Below are 19,641 nucleotides of genomic sequence, written 5' to 3'. Positions count from 1 at the left end.
TCGATGGCTTACCAGGTATTATTTAGATAATACTATTTTTCTGAAACACAGTTTTTTGTTGAATCAAAAAAATAGTCATTATTCATTAAAAATTTAATATGATTTGATGTAAAATTGCAACAAAAAATCATTACATCAACCGCATTTACATGTGATTCATAATTCCCATTTTTTCTGTGTACTCAATAAAAAATTGTGTAAATTTGAAAAGTGTAATTTTGGAAGGTTAAATATAACCTCTTTTATGGTTTAATTTCACCTCAATTCTAACTGAAAAAGTGACATTTCGCCAGAAAAGTGGTAAAATTACACATTTTCAGAAGTAAAACTACACATTTTTTTCTGACACCCAAAATGTACCCCCTCCTAGGTGTAATGTTACCATGATTTTTTTTTCTGTGTACATAAGGCGGAGCACTCGTTAAAAAATAGCAAATAAAACTTCTAATTACAGATTAAATTTTACATGTTGATGGATGTTTTGTAGGGCGTCCAGATTTCCCGGGTTTTGAATTTCCCGGGAAACGGGAAACATATTTTTGGAATCCCGGGAATTCCCGGGATCCCGGGAAATTTTCGAAACAGTCATACAATCTTTTTTTCAAGCTTAAAATCAAAGAATAAGTTCAATCATATTAATTGGTGATAATGTACACTTCAATCTAAACAAAGACGACAGTTTTTAAATAGCTTAAATGAAATTAAAATCATTTTTTGTTCTTTGTTGCACTTTGGATTTTAAATGAACTACAATGTGATTCAAGTTAAATAAACTTATACAAATATATTTCTTTTTTATATGACATGATCAGAACATCTTGAAAAATTGCTTTGAAAATGTCTAAAAAGAACAACAGTCAATGTAAAACTTAATATAAGTTAAAAGTTCATGTTTTATATAATAAAAGTTTATGCAACACAAAAAAAAACTTTTGCAAAAAACATATTTAAAAATTACCTTTAAGTTACTACCGCCAACTAGGAAAAAAACAGGCATACAGTCGGAATAGGTTAGTAGATTTTAGAGCAATAAATTTAAAAATCGGTGTTCTGTAAAATTGTTTGGTTCTGATCCTGTTTTAACCAAAGTCATTCAAAACATCATGCAATGGCTTAACATCTGTCTTAACTTGTCTCATTTGTCCTGATTTGCCCCACATGCCAGTGATTGATGAAAAATAATTTGAATGATTTTTTTCCAAATTTTAAATCATAAATAATCAGGGGTGACATTGGGTCTGGGGGTGAGATTGGGAATTGCTGAAATTTGTATGAGCCAATCTCACCCCCGGACCCAACGTCACCCCTAATGAATGATGACTGCGCTAGGCATTTTGCAGATAGTTTAAACAGTTTCCACATTCAAATCTGAATTTCCAGACCAAAATTTGTTTTTTTTTTTTTAAATTTCGAGAATTCCTGGGATAAATTATAAAAAATCCCGGGATTGTGGAATTCCCAGTTTTGGAAAAATTCCGCGAATTTTGTCTCGGGAATTCCCGGGATGGACGCACTAAAACATAAATAAAGTTATAAAAAATTAAATTACGACCTATGGTGGGCCTCGTGACGCGGTGGTTAGCGGCTTCGGCAGCCGATCCCTAAGTTGCTGTGGGGCGCGGGTTCCTCCTGGCCTTCTATCGGATGGGGAAGTAAAACGTCGGTCCATTGGCGTAAAAGAGGTTTTTAGTGACTCACCACACATAACCTTCGGACGCCTAGAAATGAGCAGAAACTTGCAACAGAGCCCACAAAAGACCTCGGGATTGCTTTGCTTTGCTATGGTTTCAACATTTGAACGAAAAAAGGATTTTAAAATGCATTATACACCTGTCCTGTTTTTTTTTTTTTGCAGTCATTAGTATCCAAAATATCTAAGTATAGACGTTTTTTTGGAAAGAACTTTTTGCACGTTGTAATTTAAAAAAAAAACAGGATAATTTTACACAAAACCCCGACATATGATCATAAATCGATTTTCTTTATTCATTTTGGCTCAATTTTGAGGGCAGATTCAGATTCAACTACTTAGAAATACATATAACAGTCATGCCTTGGTGAAGAACTTATGGGATTTTGGCTATATGGGCTATATTGGCTATAATCGTATGAAAAATAATGCAAACACAACAAAATTGTAGTGTTTTTGAATCGGGATGATGGCAGCTATCCATTGCAATTATAATTACATAAAAAAATCACAAAAATACGCATTTTTCCTGTATTTTGGAAATTCTGTGTTTCTCGAAAAAATATTCAAAATTATTTTATTTGCAATATGGGTATCAAATGATAGGAATTTTTTCATACATTTCTAATTTAATAACAACACTTTTTTGAAAAACTATAAATTTTCATAAAACTGCGTATTTTCGAAAAAATACTCTAAAATCAGTTTTTCACAAAAGGGTATCAAATGATCCGGATTTTTTCATACATTTTGAATATAATTACAACATTTTTTTAAAACACTCAAAATTTTCACATAACTACGTATTTTTGAAAACATACTCCAAATTTTAGGTTTTTACAATATGGGTATCAAACGACCGAATTTTTTTCATACACACATTTCATACATACATTTTCATACATGCATACATACAAATTTTGAGCATTTTTTTTTTTTGATACCCGTATTGTAAAAAAAAAATTAGGTATTTTTATCTAAATATCATTGGCCAATCAGAATTAGTTGATTTGAACTAATGTAAATTCAAAACTAATGTAAATTTTCAAAACTAATGTAAATTTCCAATGAATCTAATGTAAATTTCCAATAAACCTAATGTAAATATACATCATTCATCATGATACATTTTGGTACATGATAAACAATGTAAATTTACAGAAATATTTTTTTCTGTGTATTTCATTTGCTATTTTATATTTTTTCTTTCTCATGGCTTGCATTAATAGACATTTTCCTTTGCAAAACGAGGCATTGACGGGAGTCAAGTTATTCGCTTTAAAGCTTTGGCGTTCTCGATTGCGAGATTCCTACTCGAAACTAGGTGTCCGTAGGCTTGATTGTTGAGGCAATTGCAAACTTCTTTTTACACCTCAGCTTCCATCCACCCCGGGATTCTAACTGACGACCTTTGGATTGTTAGTCCAACTGCCTACCAGCGACTCCACCGAGGCAGGACCCAGGGAGACGACTCCTACACCTGGATTGAACTAACGACCTTCAGTTTAGACCGGGGCCAACATTTACTTCCCCATCCGACGGAAGGCGTGATCAGACAAATCTCGTCTCGAAAAATGCCACCGGGACCGTCTGGGATCGAACCCAAGCCGACTGGGTGAGAGGCAATCACGCTTACCCCTACACCACGGGTCCCGGCACGGGAGTTCAACGTTAATTTGTGTTTGTTTGCTAGACGTTACTATGATCTTCTCCCATCGCCGAGTATCAGGAACAAAATTTCAATCGAGTACTCATTTTGCATCTTTCTGTAAATTGATACTTCTCTTCCTCGATGGAACCTTCGATATTGACAACCAAAGAAACACCAGCCAATGGAGAAACCTTAATTTGAATTTAGCTGGTTTTGTTAAGCTGTACTAAACAAAGTTTAGAATTGCTTTTGAATGTATGACAAACTACATGGTCTTCCGATAAATGTTGCTGCTAAATGAATTCATTACTCCAGCAGTTCGAATGACGTAACTTTGTCGGTCAGTCCGGTGTCCACCGAGAGATGAGATGCTCCTCGTAAGGTTATAATCTCGGTGCTGTGCCATAAACACGCACACACACACTCACTCGGACGGGGGACGGAATGCGAAACCGTCCGAACCATCAGTCAACTAGCCCCAAGATGGCCGCCCAGCGACGACCCGCGCGTGTGTGTGTGTGTATTCAGTAGTTTCAGTTTGGCTGAATGTCGAACGTGTCACAGATTAGGTTTCACCGCGACTCAACCGGCTGGGAGTCTGGGCTGGGATTGTAAAGTTTTGCGCGCACCGCGATTAGCTCTATTGCTGCTGCGTTCGCGAGGGGGAAATGCTGCAGGTTGGAGGGGTTCAAGGGAAAGGAGGCCACATTACGGCAATATGGCGGCCGGCAGCGGCCGCCGAGGAATAGCGAAGATTGAATAAAATAGCCCTGTAGACATAGTTCAACTCGCTGGTCGCGTAGGTAGGTATCACTCACTGGAAAAACTGCAGCGCAGCCGAAAAAGAAGAACAACACACAATCAAGAACAAGTTTCACTTTGAAGTTGGGGAGGGGAGGGGGTTTGAGAGACGAACTCTATAGAGCTAAAACCGAGCACTCTACTTTGCAAAGTATGTATTTCGACATCGCATTGAGAGTCGCGAAACCAAACCGGCAGTGCCCCGTCCAAACCCAGTGAAAACTAGTTTTCATTTTTCGTTTGCTCTGCTCCGTGCTATCGTTTTATTTTATTTTACATTTTTTTTTTTCGTTTCCACTCGGTAGCGAATAAAATGCAACTCTTTTTTAGCTCTACCGCTTTGCATTCTGGGCCAATTTGGGACTTAGATGGGCAGAGATCTACTACAAACTAAATGTCCCATATGCAAAGAAAAGTACATCATCAATAACTTGATGAAGTGATGAAGATGCATATGGGACATTTATGCGAACATTATGTTGTCATTCTCGAATGACAAAACGATCTAATTTTCACTAAAATCACTAAAACTTGATTTGCAAAAAAAAACTATTTTTTATATGTTTTAGGCGACATCAAATGCCAATTTTTAAGAAAATTCAAGGTTGTGCAAAAAATCTTTGAACGTGTTATGATTTTTTGAATCAATACAGATTTAAAAAAAAATGAAATATTGGTCGCCAAAATTTTTTAACTTCATTTTTCGATGCATAATCAAATTTGCAATCAAAAAGTACTGTAATGAAATTTTCATATATTGCACCGTTTTCAAGTTATAGCCATTTTTAGGTTACATTTTTGAAAATAGTCGCAGTTTTTCATTTTTTTTAAATTAGTGCACAATGTCATGTTTGCCCACTTTTGAAAAATACCTCGTGACGGAGGGGCGGTACGACCCCTTCCATTTTTGAACATGCGGAAAAAGAGGTGTTTTTCAATAATTTGCAGCCTGTAACGGTGATGAGACATTTTGTGTCAAAGGGACTTTTATGTAAAATTAGACGCCCGATTTGATGGCGTACTCAGAATTCCGAAAAGAAAACGTATTTTTCATCGAAAAAAACACTCAAAAAAATTTGAAAACTCTGCCATTTTCCGTTACTCTACTGTGAAAAATTTTGGAATATTTTATTTTATGGGAAATTTAATATACTTTTCGAATCTATATTTACCCAGAAGGGTCATTTTTTCATTTAGAACAAAAATTTTCATTTTAAAATTTCGTGTTTTTTTCGAACTTTGCAGAGTTATTTTTTAGAGTGTAACAATGTTCTACAGAGTTGTAGAGCAGACAATTACAAAAAAATATTGATATATAAACATAAGGGGTTTGCTTGTAAAAATAACGAGTTATCGCGATTCTACGAAAAACAGTTTTGAATCAAGACTAACATTTGAAAAGGGCCAAACATACAATATTACGCTCTTTTAAAATGTTAGTCTTGATTTGAAAATTTTGAAAATATTTTTTTACGAAAAGATCGGAAAATTTCACGAATGTTTCATATATTAACATTGTTGCTGAGATTTCGACATTAGAAAATGATGGGTTGTTTGGGTGAGACCTGGAAAAAAACTAACTTAATCCACCTATGTGGTTGGAGCCTTCCTCACTTATTACCAATAATGGTTGATATGATATGTACAAAAATTTCATCTATTTTTTAAATCCGGAATAAAAAATATACATCAATATCACTTAAGTGGCCATATCTCGAGACAGGGTTGCCAGATCTTCAATGTTTTGAACTCGTTGGAAAAGTTTTTTGATAATCCAACCAACGATGAGTTGGATGGTGAATCCGGACATAGTTTACTTACATTTAAGTGAGATCCGGCTTCTAAAAAGTACATCAATATAACTTAAGTGGACATAACTCGAGACAGGGCTGCCAGATCTTCATTGTTTTGGAGTCGTTTGAAAAGTCTTCTGATAACCTAAGCAACGATGGGTCGGATGGTGGATCCGGACATAGTTTACATACATTTAAGTGAGATCCGGCTTCAAAAAAGTACATAAATGTCACTTAAGTGGCCATATCTCGAGACAGGGTTGCCAGATCTTCATTGTTTTAGGCTCGTTGGAAAGGTTTTTTGATAATCTAACCAACGATGGGTCGGATGATGGACCCGGACATAGTTTACATACATTTAAGTGAGATCCGGCTTCCAAAAAGTACATCAATATCACTTAAGTGACCATATCTCGAGACAGGGTTGCCAGATCTTCAATGTTTTAGGCTCGTTGGAAAGGTCTTTTGATAACCTAACCAACGATGGGTCGGATGATTGACCCGGACATAGTTTACATAAATTTAAGTGAGATCAGGATAAATGTGAAAACACATTTTTATGCATAACTTTTGAACTACTTATCGAATCTTTAATCTGTATAAAACTCGATCTATGGGACCCTAAACCAAGTCGAATGCAACAGGTTCGGGTAAAATCGGTTCAGCCAGTGCCGAGAAACATGAGCCAGTTTGTTGGTCACATACATACATACACACACACATACACACACATACACACACATACACACACATACACACAGACATTTATTCAGTTTTCGATTCTGAGTCGATATGTATACATGAAGGTGGGTCTACGACGTTTTTATACAAAGTTCATTTTTAGAGCAGGATTATAGCCTTACCTCAGTGAGGAAGGCAAAATAATTTTCATGTTTTTAAACCTTTGCATGGCAATATCTCAGCAACTAAAGGTCGTATCAACAAAGTTCAAAAAACAAAATATCGAGAAATTTCTCAGCTTTTCAAAAATATTTTTTTCAAAAGTGGGCAAACATGGGCACCGATTTAAAAAAAAATGAATAACTGAGACTATTTTTTTTAAGTTACCTAAAAATGGCTATAACTTGAAAACGGTGCACTTTCAATCACTGGAGTACTTTTTGATTGCAATTTCGATTTTTTTTTGTATTTAATTTTTTTGAAGAATCGGTCAGAGATTTGTTGCCCATTCTGGAAATTTCTGAAAAGTTGGCATTTGATGTTCCCCAAAAACATATAAAAAAATAAAAAATAAATAAAAATAGTGTTTTTTTTGCAAATCAAGTTTTAGTGACAAAAAGTGAAATTAATAATCACCAAAATTTGTTTTACCGTGTATCATTTTTTTCCAGTGTAGTCCGTATCCATACCTACAACTTTGCCGAAGACACCAAATCTATCAAAAAATTCCTTCAAAAGATACAGATTTTTTAATTTTCATACATCATTTTTGTATGGACAGCTGCCAAATTTGTACGGAAAATTATATGGACAAACTAATGATGCAAAATGCCTTTTTTGGGCATACCGAAGGCACCTAAAAAGTTTCAGCCTGATTAAAAAATACAAAAAAATCAAACCTCGTTGGCTAAATAGTCGAGTCGTGCTGAAAAAATCTTCTGAAATCGGAAAGTTTTTAAAATTACGTCAGATTTGCTACTCTCAGACAATCAATTTTTTAAACGGTGAAAAAATCCAACATGGCGCCCAACAGTTGCGAAATAGTGGAAACAAATGGTTAGTAGCAGGAAAAAAAATCACAAAAAGTGCATTTTTGTTTCGCGTTGGTAAGGCTGCTAGTGGGACTCTTACTTGCGATGCGATTATTATTTTCGCTTTTTTCTCTGACACCGCCACCGTCCACAATTTCATTCACACCACAATGTTGCCGCACTTACGCCGGTTCGAAACAATTTTGTTCGTTTCGTTTGTTCAGTTGTTTTCAGCAGCAGCAGCAGCATTTCCTTGTTTTTAGCATTTTAATTCACAAAGTGACGTAAGCAACAATTTGTTTCTAAAATGTCAAAGTGGCACTTACGTCACTTTTTGGTCCAAAGGGACAGTATTGCCGTTTTGGACAAATTCTTACTCATTGCGTCGAGTAGCAAAACAAGGAAAAACGACCACACCAAAATGATGATTTGGGCTGTCAGTTTTGCACCGAAAGAGAACACACTGTATGAAAACGGAGAGAGTGGAAGGGAAAATGCGCAAAATTACGAAAATCGAATTAAAAAGTGCACGAGGCGAACAAATTTCGCCTGCTTCACTTTTTTTTTCTTTCTTTCTTTATTTTGCACTTTCTGGTGTGCAAATTTTTCTTCCTCTTCTTGTTTTATTTTTCTGCTGTCATTACTCTTTTAGTTTTCAATTTTTGCTGTTTTTTCCGTTGGTGGTGGTGTGTGAAGCAATGCCTGTTTTGCGCTTAACGTCAACATATTTTCTCATTTTTATTTATTACATATGCGCGCGTGGAGGAGCTTTAATAACACTGGCTGCTCTTTTTTTACTTCTTCTTTTTTTCGCCAACTTTTTCTTGCGCTTTCGTCGCCTCTCTGTGTTCAAATTGTGTTGCGGGGAAGGAAAGTGAGGGGGTGGGGGTGGAGGTGGCGGTTGGGTTTTTATGGGTTACCCTGTCTTTCGAACGATTTTGCCTTTTTCCTCATCACACCATCGCCACACCGTCATCGCCATCATCATCAGCAGCAGCAACATCATCATAGTGAACTCTTTGGCAAAGCTTTCTTGTTGGGTTGATATTTGCCGCTGCTGGCTGATGGTACCGTAAAACCGTAGCTACACAACGCTAGCAAAATGTAAAATTCCGTACCCACACATTCATGCCCGTTTTGTGCTATTTCGTGAGCTCTCGCTTTTTCCAACCTCGAAAATCAATCTTTGCATTAGTACAAAATGGCCGAAGATAGGTTGAACCCCTCGAAGAAAAGTTACACGAGAGTTACGAATAATCAGGCATGTTTGGAAGATTTTGGGTCTATTCCCACCCAATATTCTGTTTTTACAAACTTTTTGCAAAACTATGGTCCCAATGCTTGCTTAGAGTGTATCCTTATACCTTCCCAAAAACCGTCCAACTCCAAGCGAAACTTATTTGGGAATACCGTGGAGAATTTCCCTTATCCTCTTAAAACGGTGGAGCATAGCACGTCCCGTCTTCCAAATCCCTTTCCTTGTTCCTGTTCCGCTAAAATCACCTTTTCCAAGCTAACTTTTTGCAAAACTTTTGCCCAGTTCCTGTCCTAATAAGGTTTTCCTTACTTGGTTTCGGATGGAAATATTTTTCAAAAACTATGATTGAGCGGCTTTTTTTTCGTGTGAGCAAATTAATAAAAAAAATGATTTATTTGAAAGTCAATTTTGAAATGAAATGATTTATTTGAAATCATGCACCCAGGACCTGCAAACAAAAAAATCTTTCCGAATGTTACATCATTTATCATGTAACACTTTTGCACGTCATTAAACATTTAAATTCAAATGCAATTTGATTTAAATTTGCAACAAATTATACCGTAAACCGGGGTGACTTTGATAGGATTTCAATTTGTTTTTAGCATATTTTCCAACAAGTAAGGTTTTTCTCAAGATTGTTATTTTTAAAACATGTACTGGGGTAGACTACTCAAAGTCCATGCACTATTTCAGAATAAAAGTTTTTTCAATAATGTTTAAAAAAAAAGTTACGTTAAAAATTCTTAGTATTAATTCCGGGGTGACTTTGATAGTCATAGTTTTTCTTGTTAAAATCATATTTAAGATGTTCAAACTTTATTTGTACCCTAAATGTGCCATCACTAAAGCAGCTGATATAGTTTTTAAGAAAAAAAAAAAAACAATGTTTATATTTAGTTATTTAAGTGTATAAGCTTTTAAGCAAAATACATATAAATTTAAAGTAAAATTGTTAAAAAGTCGAAATTTCGCCTTAAATTTGTTAAAACTGGTCTTGTTTATAAAATTATCGATTTATTTTGCATTTTTTACAGAATTTGAAGCACGAATCACAAGTTTTCACATTTTAGATGAAATTTATTTAACTGAAATTGCTTATAAATTTGGAGATTTTTTTTAAATGGTGCTTCAAAAACACATATTATTTATTATTTACAAACTTATTTTACCTTCTCCTAGTGGAAAATTGTTCAAAGAATCCGAAAATGCATTCCGTTTTCCGATTAAAAATCATGTTCATTGAGAAAATCATGACACTTTGAGAAGTTTAAAATAATGACTTACATCAACATTTTTTTAACTATAGTTAACTAACTATTTAAACTTGTTAAAATTTTATGAAAAGTTCTTCTTGAGATACTTTGAACACTTCTCTACCACGGTCAGTATGTTTCTAAACCATTCCTTACGTATTTTAATTGTACTCTTCATTTTGCGGAAAAATCGCAAACCTATCAAAGTCACCCCGGCTATCAAAGTCACCCCGTTTTACGGTACGTAAAAATATGATTTTACGTGTGATTCAACCGTTTACGTCGAATATCAAGTTTACATCAACTGAGTTTACATGTGAATCATTTTTTCCGTAGCACATGTAAACTCACATATTTTTTTCTGTGTGTTTGACGAGTTTTCACACCAAATGTTGTACGAGTTGGTCATTCTTGTAGGAAATTCAGTTCTCTACAATTTTGTCGAAGGGTCCAAAACAATCCGTGTTGATCATGATTCTTTTTTCAATAAAACTTATTTTCTTATATGCTATAACTCGATTGTTTTTCATTGCATTGTTACGGATTCGTTCAAAAATGTACCTGTCATTGAAAAATGAGCAATTCTCTACGAAATCGGTCTTTTTTAGAATTTTAATTTTTGGATTAAATCCTGATGAAATTTTCCATACAAATTTGGCAGCTGTCCATACAAAAATGATGTATGAAAATTCAAAAATCTTTACCTTCTGAAGGAATCTTTTGATCGATTTGTGTCTTCGGCAAAGTTTTAGGTACGGATACGGACTACACTGGAAAAAATGATACACGGTAAAACAAATTTTGGTGATTTTTTAAGTTTGTCACTAAAACTTGATTTGCAAAAAACACTATTTTTATTTTTTTTTTTTTTCATTTTCTGATATGTTTTAGAGGGCATCAAATGCCAACTTTTCAGAAATTTCCAGGTTGTGCAAAAAATCTTTGAACGAGTTATAAATTTTTGAATCGCAAACATTTTTCAACTTCATTTTTCAAAATGTACTTTAGTGAAATTTTGATAAAGTGCACCATTTTCAAGTTATAGCCATTTTTAGGTTACTTTTTTCAAAATAGTTGTAGTTTTCCATTTTTTTTAAATTAGTGCACATATTTGCCCACTTTTGAAAAGCTGAGAAAATTCTCTATATTTTGCTTTTTTGAACTTTGTTGATACGACGCTTAGTTGCTGAGATATTGACATGCCACAGTGGTTCAAAAGGCTGTTTTGACGAACTTAATTGTTTAGAGCAAAAAGTAAGCATTTTCGTGCTTTGACATGTTCTACAACTTTGTTCAGCGTTGTCATGGCCTACTTTTGGTGAAATTTGTTTTTCAAAATACTCATCACAGCAGGCTATGGAATTTCTAACTTTTGACAGTTAAGAGATAGAGCTTTGGTGTCTTCGGCAAAGTTGTAGGGCTGAAAATTTCCACAAACTTTGTCGAAGACAAGATTTCGTGATAATTTAGCTAGTTTTCGAGCTCGGTATACAAAGCCTCGGGCAAATTTGGGCAAAAACCCATACAATAGGCTTCAAGTATGACTATTCCACTACAAAATGTCGGATGAATCATTCGTCCGAAGGTTTACGGTCATAGATTTCCGAGCATTTTAATTTATTTTATTTTTGATGACTATTTAAATGCATTTAGGACACTTTTAAGGTACATAAGCCATTTTTGCGATTTATTCGGACACACGAGGCGTGTAGGCCAGACTCTTGTGAAAATTTTGATGTATTGGAAGTCTATTTTTGAGGCTATCCAGTGTATTTTTGGGAATATCTCTGAAAAAAAATCCCTTCCAAAAGAGCTTATCGGCGAATCTAGACATCTAGTCATCGTCATAACGTTGGTGTTGCAAAGACAATAAATTATTTCAAACATTCATATTATTTATTAGCCAATAAGTTCTTTCCTCGTTTGGGTGTAAAAGATCTTTTATTTACCGTCAAGATGAAATATCCGATCTTGATCAATCTTCTGTAATGCAAACATTAAAAATTGTTGTTCCACAAACTTTCCACCAAGGTCGTCGTCCCTTTTTATTGTGCTCGTTCCACTGTCTACCACCTCATAAATCTCCCAACTAAGGCAACGTATTAGAAAGGTTCTATTTGAACTGCACTCAAGCCTGCCCCGAGTGATGACACTTTTACGATCTCTTTTGACCTGAAATGCGCTTTATTTTGTTCCTAAAACTCCCGAAACAGCTGTTTTGATCCCGTTTGGGCGGTGTATTAGTGCAAGCAGCATCTTGGCCAGCCCAGATGTCCCAATTCCGCTTTGACACGATCCTTCTTGGAAGCTTCTTTTGTTGAACGGAAAATTACACATTTATGACCTTTTCTCTAATCGATCCCGATTCGGGCGGAATATTTCAATAGGGTGAATTACAGGTAGTAAACAGATTTTGTTGAACTGTCACTTTTAAAGCTTTTTCTGACGAGAACCAAAACAATCGTTTGAACCCCGACCTCCGAAGCACAAGTGGCAGTAGCCGGACGCTCTGTCGCACGAACGCGTCCATCTATTCAAATAGTTTTGGATTTTTCCACTTCACTCGAGAGTTCTCGAGGCTTAGGCAATCGTCTGTGGAATCATCCAGTCGAAAAAAAAAAGAGAGAATGAGTGACCCCACCTCAACAAGGCAAACCTGGCGAGGGGTATGCCAAGCGCGAGTTCCTTCCGAGGGGTGCGAAGCCCGGAATGTGGAAAATTGTATAATATCATAATACAATATCAATTCGTCGTTTTCGGATATCTCTCTCTTGCACTTCTTTCTTCGCGCTGAGTTCCCCGAGTGCTTCTTCCTCTTGGTCGAGTTTGACGTTTCGCTCGCTCTCTCTCTCTCGCGCGCGCACTCGAATTTCTCGCACTCCTTCTTCTGTCGGTTAATCACCTTCTCGCTCTGGTCCCGGACTTTTGCGGGACGGAGAGACGGAACGGCCCAAACAGCTGCTACTGCCGCCGCTGGTTCGGTCGCACTCAGAATATCCATCACCGGGGGTTTCAGTTAGACTTTGGCGAACGTCTCGTCCGTGTGTGTTGTTACAACTCCCTCTCGTGCGCAGGGTGGTTTTGTTGTCGTTTGAGGTCGACGTCGGGCCGACACGGTCGCGGTTTGACACACGCGTGCAAGGAGCTGGAAGAAAGTGCATCGAGTGGCGGCCTACTACGACGCTCTCTCGGATATTGATTTACTCGTCGTGGCGTGCCAATAATTGGAGCGATATTTTTTTTTTCGGGGTATTGCACGTTAACGCTGTTAAGGTGAAACTCAGTGCGCCAGAGAGGTGCGACGTGAGTTAGACGACGTTCGAAAGGGTCGCGGCGAGAGAACTCGCCGAGGGGAAAGTAAGAGGCAGCGCTGAATTTGCCTCAATTTAGTCGGATCACAACATCGCGAGCTGTCGGCACAGACAGAGTGGGCAGAGAGAACGAGAGCGCGAGCTCGGAGAGTGAGAACACAGTGGGTTTGTAAGAATCAGATGTGACACAATCTGTTCGGCGGTTGCTAGACGAGACGAAGCGGGTAGACAGTCGGCGGAACTTGCTGGAGTAGGAGACTACCAGACCAAGACAAGTGGTAGCAGTAGCAGCAGAGTGTCGGCAGTAACAAAGAAGGAAAATCGTGGAGGATACACCCAATTTGCTCCAGCGCGTGGAGCCGATTGGATCAGCGAGTCAGCGGACTTTGCGGATTATCAGCAGCGTAGAGTGTCAGGTGTACAGGTGTCGAGCAGTGCGCTGGAAGAAGCTGTACGGTCAACACCGAAGAGGATCTGAGTGTGAATACAGTGCGTACCGTGATTAGTAGTGAGAATCCGTGAAGGGTAGGTGGAAACGGGGTTTAGTCGAGACGAATCGTGCACGACGACCCGATCGATGGGTTCACAAGCTTGCTGGCGATAGCTAGGTGTACGGGGTGCGCGCTGAAGCAAGCAAATCAAAGAGGTAGAGAAGAGGGAAGAGCGGTGTGAGTGCGGCAAAGCAAACGAGAGGAAGGCAAAAGAAGGAAAAAAATGTGTGTGTGAGCGCTCGATTCGTGGTAGAGTATTGGCAACATAGCAGAAATTAAAATTGTGTTCAAGAAGAATAAGTCGACGGGGACGACAGCAAGCAGCAGCAGCAGCAGCAGTACCGACAATAACAAGCAGAGCACGGTGTTCGGAAGAGCAGGAGAAGCAAGAAACCAAGAAGATCGTGCTGAATAAACGAAGGAGGGTGCGAAGCACGGAGTGCAAGGCACGAAGAGAGTAATATCAAATGCACATAGTTGTTTGTTGTTGTTATTGCTAGTGTAGAGTGTATTATTATTGCTGTTATTCGCATTTATAACAGTTCCCAGTGAGTGAGTACCGAGACACCAACACACAGCAAAGTCGTGTCGGAACACCCACAAACACAGCGGAGCGCTCGGCGGAGAAGTGGAGGTCGGCAGTACCCGCAGCAGCAGCAGCAGCAGCAGTAGCGGTGACCGAAAAGTGGAAAGGCAATAGAAATCTGCGCTCGCTCAGTGTCTTTGTTCAAAATTTTGCAAGGAAACACCAGTCCAAGAGGCTCGACGACGTCACCGCAGTGTAGTTCAAGTTGTGTTTTTTTAGAGTCATGCACCAGCTTCGGGATCGCCACCTGCCACCAACCTGCCGTTGCCGCACTCTGCTGATCAACCGGCCCGAGGAACCACTGTCTCCTCGGCACGGTAGTTCGCCACCTCGGCAGCAGCAGTGCCAGCAGCTGAACCACTAGGAATCCCGAAGTTCGGCGCAGGTTCAGCTGAAGAAACGGAAGCAGTTTCGGGAAGCGAGTGTGTTGGAAAAGCAGCGGTACCAGAGAGGAAGAAGAAGAAAAAAACAGCACAGCTCAATGAAGAACAAGCAGCAGCAGCAGGCACCAAAGAAGAAGCAGAAGCAGCAGCAGCCAGTGCAGAAGAAAAACTTGGATATCATGTTGAGCTCTTCCTACTATATCTACGTAAGTGAACGCGCCACTTCTTCCTGCTCGTCTTCTTGGTTGTTACCCCCAATCGACGACCACACTAAAAACAGAGAGAGAGTAAAGAGATTAGCTCACTCGACTGAAACAACACACATTTTACCCGTGTGTGTCGTGTTTGCGGCCGCGCATCGTCTTTGCGAAATTCCAAAACAACAAACAACAACAGCGCGCGTGTACTGTACACCATCCGGAGGTGCCCACCCTGTAATTGTACGGTGGAACCCCGTTGGTTAGACGCGGGTCGAGCTCAAACAGCTTCTTGGCTCTCACAAACACTATCGAAATGAAAATCAAAACAAAGGCTGTCATTTTCTATTCTGTTGGCGCTTCTGTCAAATTTACACATTCACAAGAGTGAGCGCTATGAACTGGTTTGTTTACATCCAAGAAATTGTTTTTTTTTTAATATAATTTACTCAAATAATGTTGAAATAGAAAGATGGTGCATTGGCGATGAGTCTAATTGCGCTCTGCCTCTCTACCACCGTCAAGCCGTTGTGGTTCAGAGGTAAAGAGATGGACTTTCATGCAAAGTGTTCGGGTTCGAGTCTCGCAAGGCTCAACACGTTTTTGAGATAAAAAAAAAACAAACGTCTATTTTACTATTTTGTCTTGAAAAATAAACGAATAAAACAAAATGTCAGATCGTTCATTGTTTCTGTAAACACTACCTGGCGTAAGCAGATGCACTACTGTCTTATCTCCCTTTTGGTAGTTTTACATTGTTTGCTAGAATTAATCGAAAACTGATCAAAAGGGAATTGTTTACTCCAAAAATTGTTTGGCCTGCCATTGATAATAATCATATCTCACAGGACAAATTAAACAATAGAATACAAATGAGATTTATATGAAATTTTCTAATCTCAAAACCTATCAATTTATAAAAAACAAAAAATAAATAATTTAAATAACTCCAAAATTTAAAAATCATATTATTTCAAAACCCAAAAGTCTAAAATCTTAAAAACACATTAAACTAAAAATCTTATAATCTAAAAATTATATTTACCGTAGGATCTCAAAATTTTGAAATCTTCGAATTTTAAAATTTTAAATCTCAGATTTTCAAAATTCTACTCGCAGAAAAATGTTTTGTAGAATCAGCCTGTACGAGGTTTGAATCAACAAATTTTTTGTTGAATATAATCAACGCCGATTTTGCGTTGAAACAAACCTTGATTTTCTCAATGCCACAAAAGTCTTTTGTTGTTTCGAAAATGCTGCTTTGACGTTTAGCGTTTGACGTTTGACGTTTGAATCAATATTCAACAAAAATAATGATTTTCAAATCAACAAAACGTTTTGTTGATTCAAATATGCCTTATTTTTCTGCGTGTAAAAAACAAAAAAGAAAATCTAAAAATCTGTAGTCAAAAAACAAAATAAAAAATCTCGAAATCTCAACATATTTATATTCAAAAATCTAAAACTCTAATAGTTTAAGATCTAAGAATAAAAAATCTAAAAAAATCAAACCAAAAAATCATAAATTTCAAAATTTACCATCTACTTAACTGAAAATCCAATTTAAAAATCATCAAATAAAAAACAAATGTATACTGTAAAAAACCGAATACGGTTAAAAAATCTAAGTGTGAAATGATTAAAACTAAAAATGTAAAAAAATGTACAAAAATCTTTAAAAATCTCAAATTATCGAATAAAAAAAATCTCACGGCTTATTTTTTTTATTTATCATTTTAACAATTTCAAATCTAAAAATTTAAAATTTAAAGACCTAAAACTGATTCCAAAAAATCCTAAAATCTAATGATCAAGTGATCTAAAAATCTGAAAAAATAAATTTCTTGAAGTAAAAAATATTTAAAAATCTTAAATGAATAAGGCATAAAACAATATAAATCTTAAAAATAGGATCCAGAAATCCTAATTTAAATCTTAGTTTAATGATTTAAACATCTACAAATCAACATCTGTTAAATGTAAAAATCTACCGATCTTATAATGAAAAATTTCCACATTCTCCAAATAATCAAAAAAAAAAAAATACCTAAAACTAAACATTTTATAATCTATAGATCTAGCAATTCGAAAATTCAGAAATCTGAAAAAAATGGTAAAAATCTTTAAACAATAAAATTTGAGAATTCAAATATAAAAAATTAAACTTTAAAATATGGTCCAGTTAAAAAATTAACATTATAACAGGATTTTCATAATCCAAAAATTTCATACTCTGAGCATTGGAAGATCAAAAAATATGATTAGTCTAAAAATCTGTTTAGAAGTATCCAAACTTTATAAAAAATCTACATATATTATAAAAAAAATACCATTTTAAGAAATTTTCGAGAATTGTAAATTAATCATTGTTTTAAACCTTTGACAGTACGAGCGATGATAAAAAAGTGATAGGTTGTTACCTTTTTTGTTTGACTTTATCATACCAACGAAATGATAATTGCAAATGGGTTAAAACAAAATCGGGATCTCACTGTACATCGAGCACTTTTTACGTAAACGGCTGAGTCAACATGGTTCATTTTCGTTTGACGCACGCATGAAAATTCTGCAGGCCTAATCGTGAACTAGTCTTTTCCAGTTTAACAGCTGGTCTGCGGAAAAAATGAGTAAAATAAAAGAAATGGGCTGTTGGGGATTCGTACACAAACAATGCACGCAGTTTAAATCTACTGCGGCCATTTTACATGTTTTGACCGATTTTCTCTAAAAATATGTCAAATTTGAAAACTATCGGCCAATGCACTTTTGTAAACAAAGATTGGATCTTACTTACTCGCAATGTAAACATCCACTGACATGATCAGGATAGATTTTTGTTTACAAACTCACATTGGTCCAAAAACTTTATTTTGCTTGAAATAAGATTTGAAAAATATTTTGTTACGATTGCGCCGAAAGCACTTCTTTCTGTGTATAACTGTCTAGCTAAACATTGTAAACGGGTCTAAGACGAAGTGTAAACAAACAGTACTACTTGCTTAAATTTCGTGATTTGTGTAATTGACTTTTTTGTTTGATATTCATCCCAGTAGAAAATTTCAAGCAAAACAATGTAAACGGGCCACTATGGTTTTGTAACCAAAAAGTGGATCCTAACGTGAACGGAATGCATTGTTTGTTTACAAACACATATGGGCCTAGCTTGACGTGTGTCAACAGAGGTGTCACTTGCGTCAACACAAGCATCGACGCCACCGTCAAAACGTCATCATCTGGTTGTGTACCTACGTAATTCGATTATCTTGGTGTCAAAAAGTGCCCACACAAAAAAATGGTTTCATTGTACGCAAACTTTTTGTTGGCTGAGTCCGAGCAAAAACCGCAAATTCACTCTCCGCTCCCCAATTTTCCAACTGTTGTGTGCTCACAGTGTGTTTGATCGGCGCAAAAATTAAAAGATATTCGGAACAAAACGCAAAGCAATGTCAGGGAGGGGTGCAAAGTGGAAAAACACACAGTGAAAATGATAATAATTGAGTGGATTCACCTGCGCTCCTTCTCACAGGGGTAATTGAGAAGTGTTGTTGTTGTTTTGGCAAACTGCTGCGCACACACCCATACAAGGAAGTGTTAAACGAGCTTTACGACCACCAATACAAGTTTGGCGTCGATTCATTCAGAGTCAGTTGAACACAGTAGTTGCTGGCCTTTTAAGCGATTGATGGCTTTTGCCTGACTGGGACTGGGTGATGATGTTGATTAGTTGGTTGTGGTTATTTTTTCATTATGATTTTAGGTTACATGAATCGTTTAACAACTTGATAGTTTGTGCCTGGTCGTTGTGGTTTCGAGGGGTCGATAAGAGGGTTGTTGATAAGGGGATTTATGTCACTTCCTGGTTTCGAATTGGTCTTTATTTTTGTTTTCGGATACATTATAAAATATAAACCAATTAATTTGTAAGGTTCTCAAATCAATTTAGTAACAGCTTTTAGCTGGTTTTGTCACCTTTGTTTATAAACAAATCGAAATTTTTAAAGTTAAAGGCACAATCACCTATCTTAAAAATTGTAAACATTTCAGATTATCAACCATTTCACCCATTACTGCACTGCCACGTTCCGGATACCGGTTTTCCCTTGAGGCCATTTTCTTAGAACCACTCAAAATGATCATGCGACGTATCAAACTTCGTGGAGTCATCTAGATATTTACTAGACAACAAATTTCAAATGGCCTGCTGGCTACTCCGGATATTCCGGATACCGGTTCCCTTGAGGTCATTGCATGGAACCACCCAAAATCATTATGCGACACCTCTACCATCGTGAAATCGACTAGATATTCACTGCACAGCTAATTTTAATAGTCCTCCTGGCCACTCCGGATGTTCCGGATACCGGTTCCTTTGAGGTCATTTCATGGAACCACTTAAAATCATCTTGTGACACATCAAAATTCATGGCATCAGCTAGATGTTCACTGCACAACTAATATTATCTGTCCTCCTGGCCTTTCCGGACGTTCCGGATACCGGTTCCCATGTGGTCA

General features: G+C 36.9%; 1 protein-coding gene across 4 annotated transcripts in view; it reads left to right on the top strand.

The window, feature by feature from the left end:
* Positions 1 to 19,641, top strand: part of LOC6041290 (serine/threonine-protein kinase tousled-like 2) — a 212,598-nt gene that overhangs the window by 140,408 nt on the left and 52,549 nt on the right. Inside the window, exon 1 of one of the 4 annotated variants that reach the window (XM_038248570.1) lies at positions 13,184 to 15,138. The exons of the other annotated variants lie outside the window; for them this stretch is intronic. Coding sequence (XP_038104498.1) covers positions 15,031 to 15,138 — 108 coding nt within the window. The 5' untranslated portion in view covers positions 13,184 to 15,030. Of the gene's footprint in view, positions 1 to 13,183; positions 15,139 to 19,641 lie in introns of those variants that run through there. 4 annotated transcript variants of the gene reach the window in all.

This window comes from Culex quinquefasciatus, chromosome 1 (assembly GCF_015732765.1).
Source record: "Culex quinquefasciatus strain JHB chromosome 1, VPISU_Cqui_1.0_pri_paternal, whole genome shotgun sequence".
Lineage (NCBI taxonomy): Eukaryota > Metazoa > Arthropoda > Insecta > Diptera > Culicidae > Culex > Culex quinquefasciatus.
This window is presented reverse-complemented; position numbering and strand designations above follow the sequence as displayed.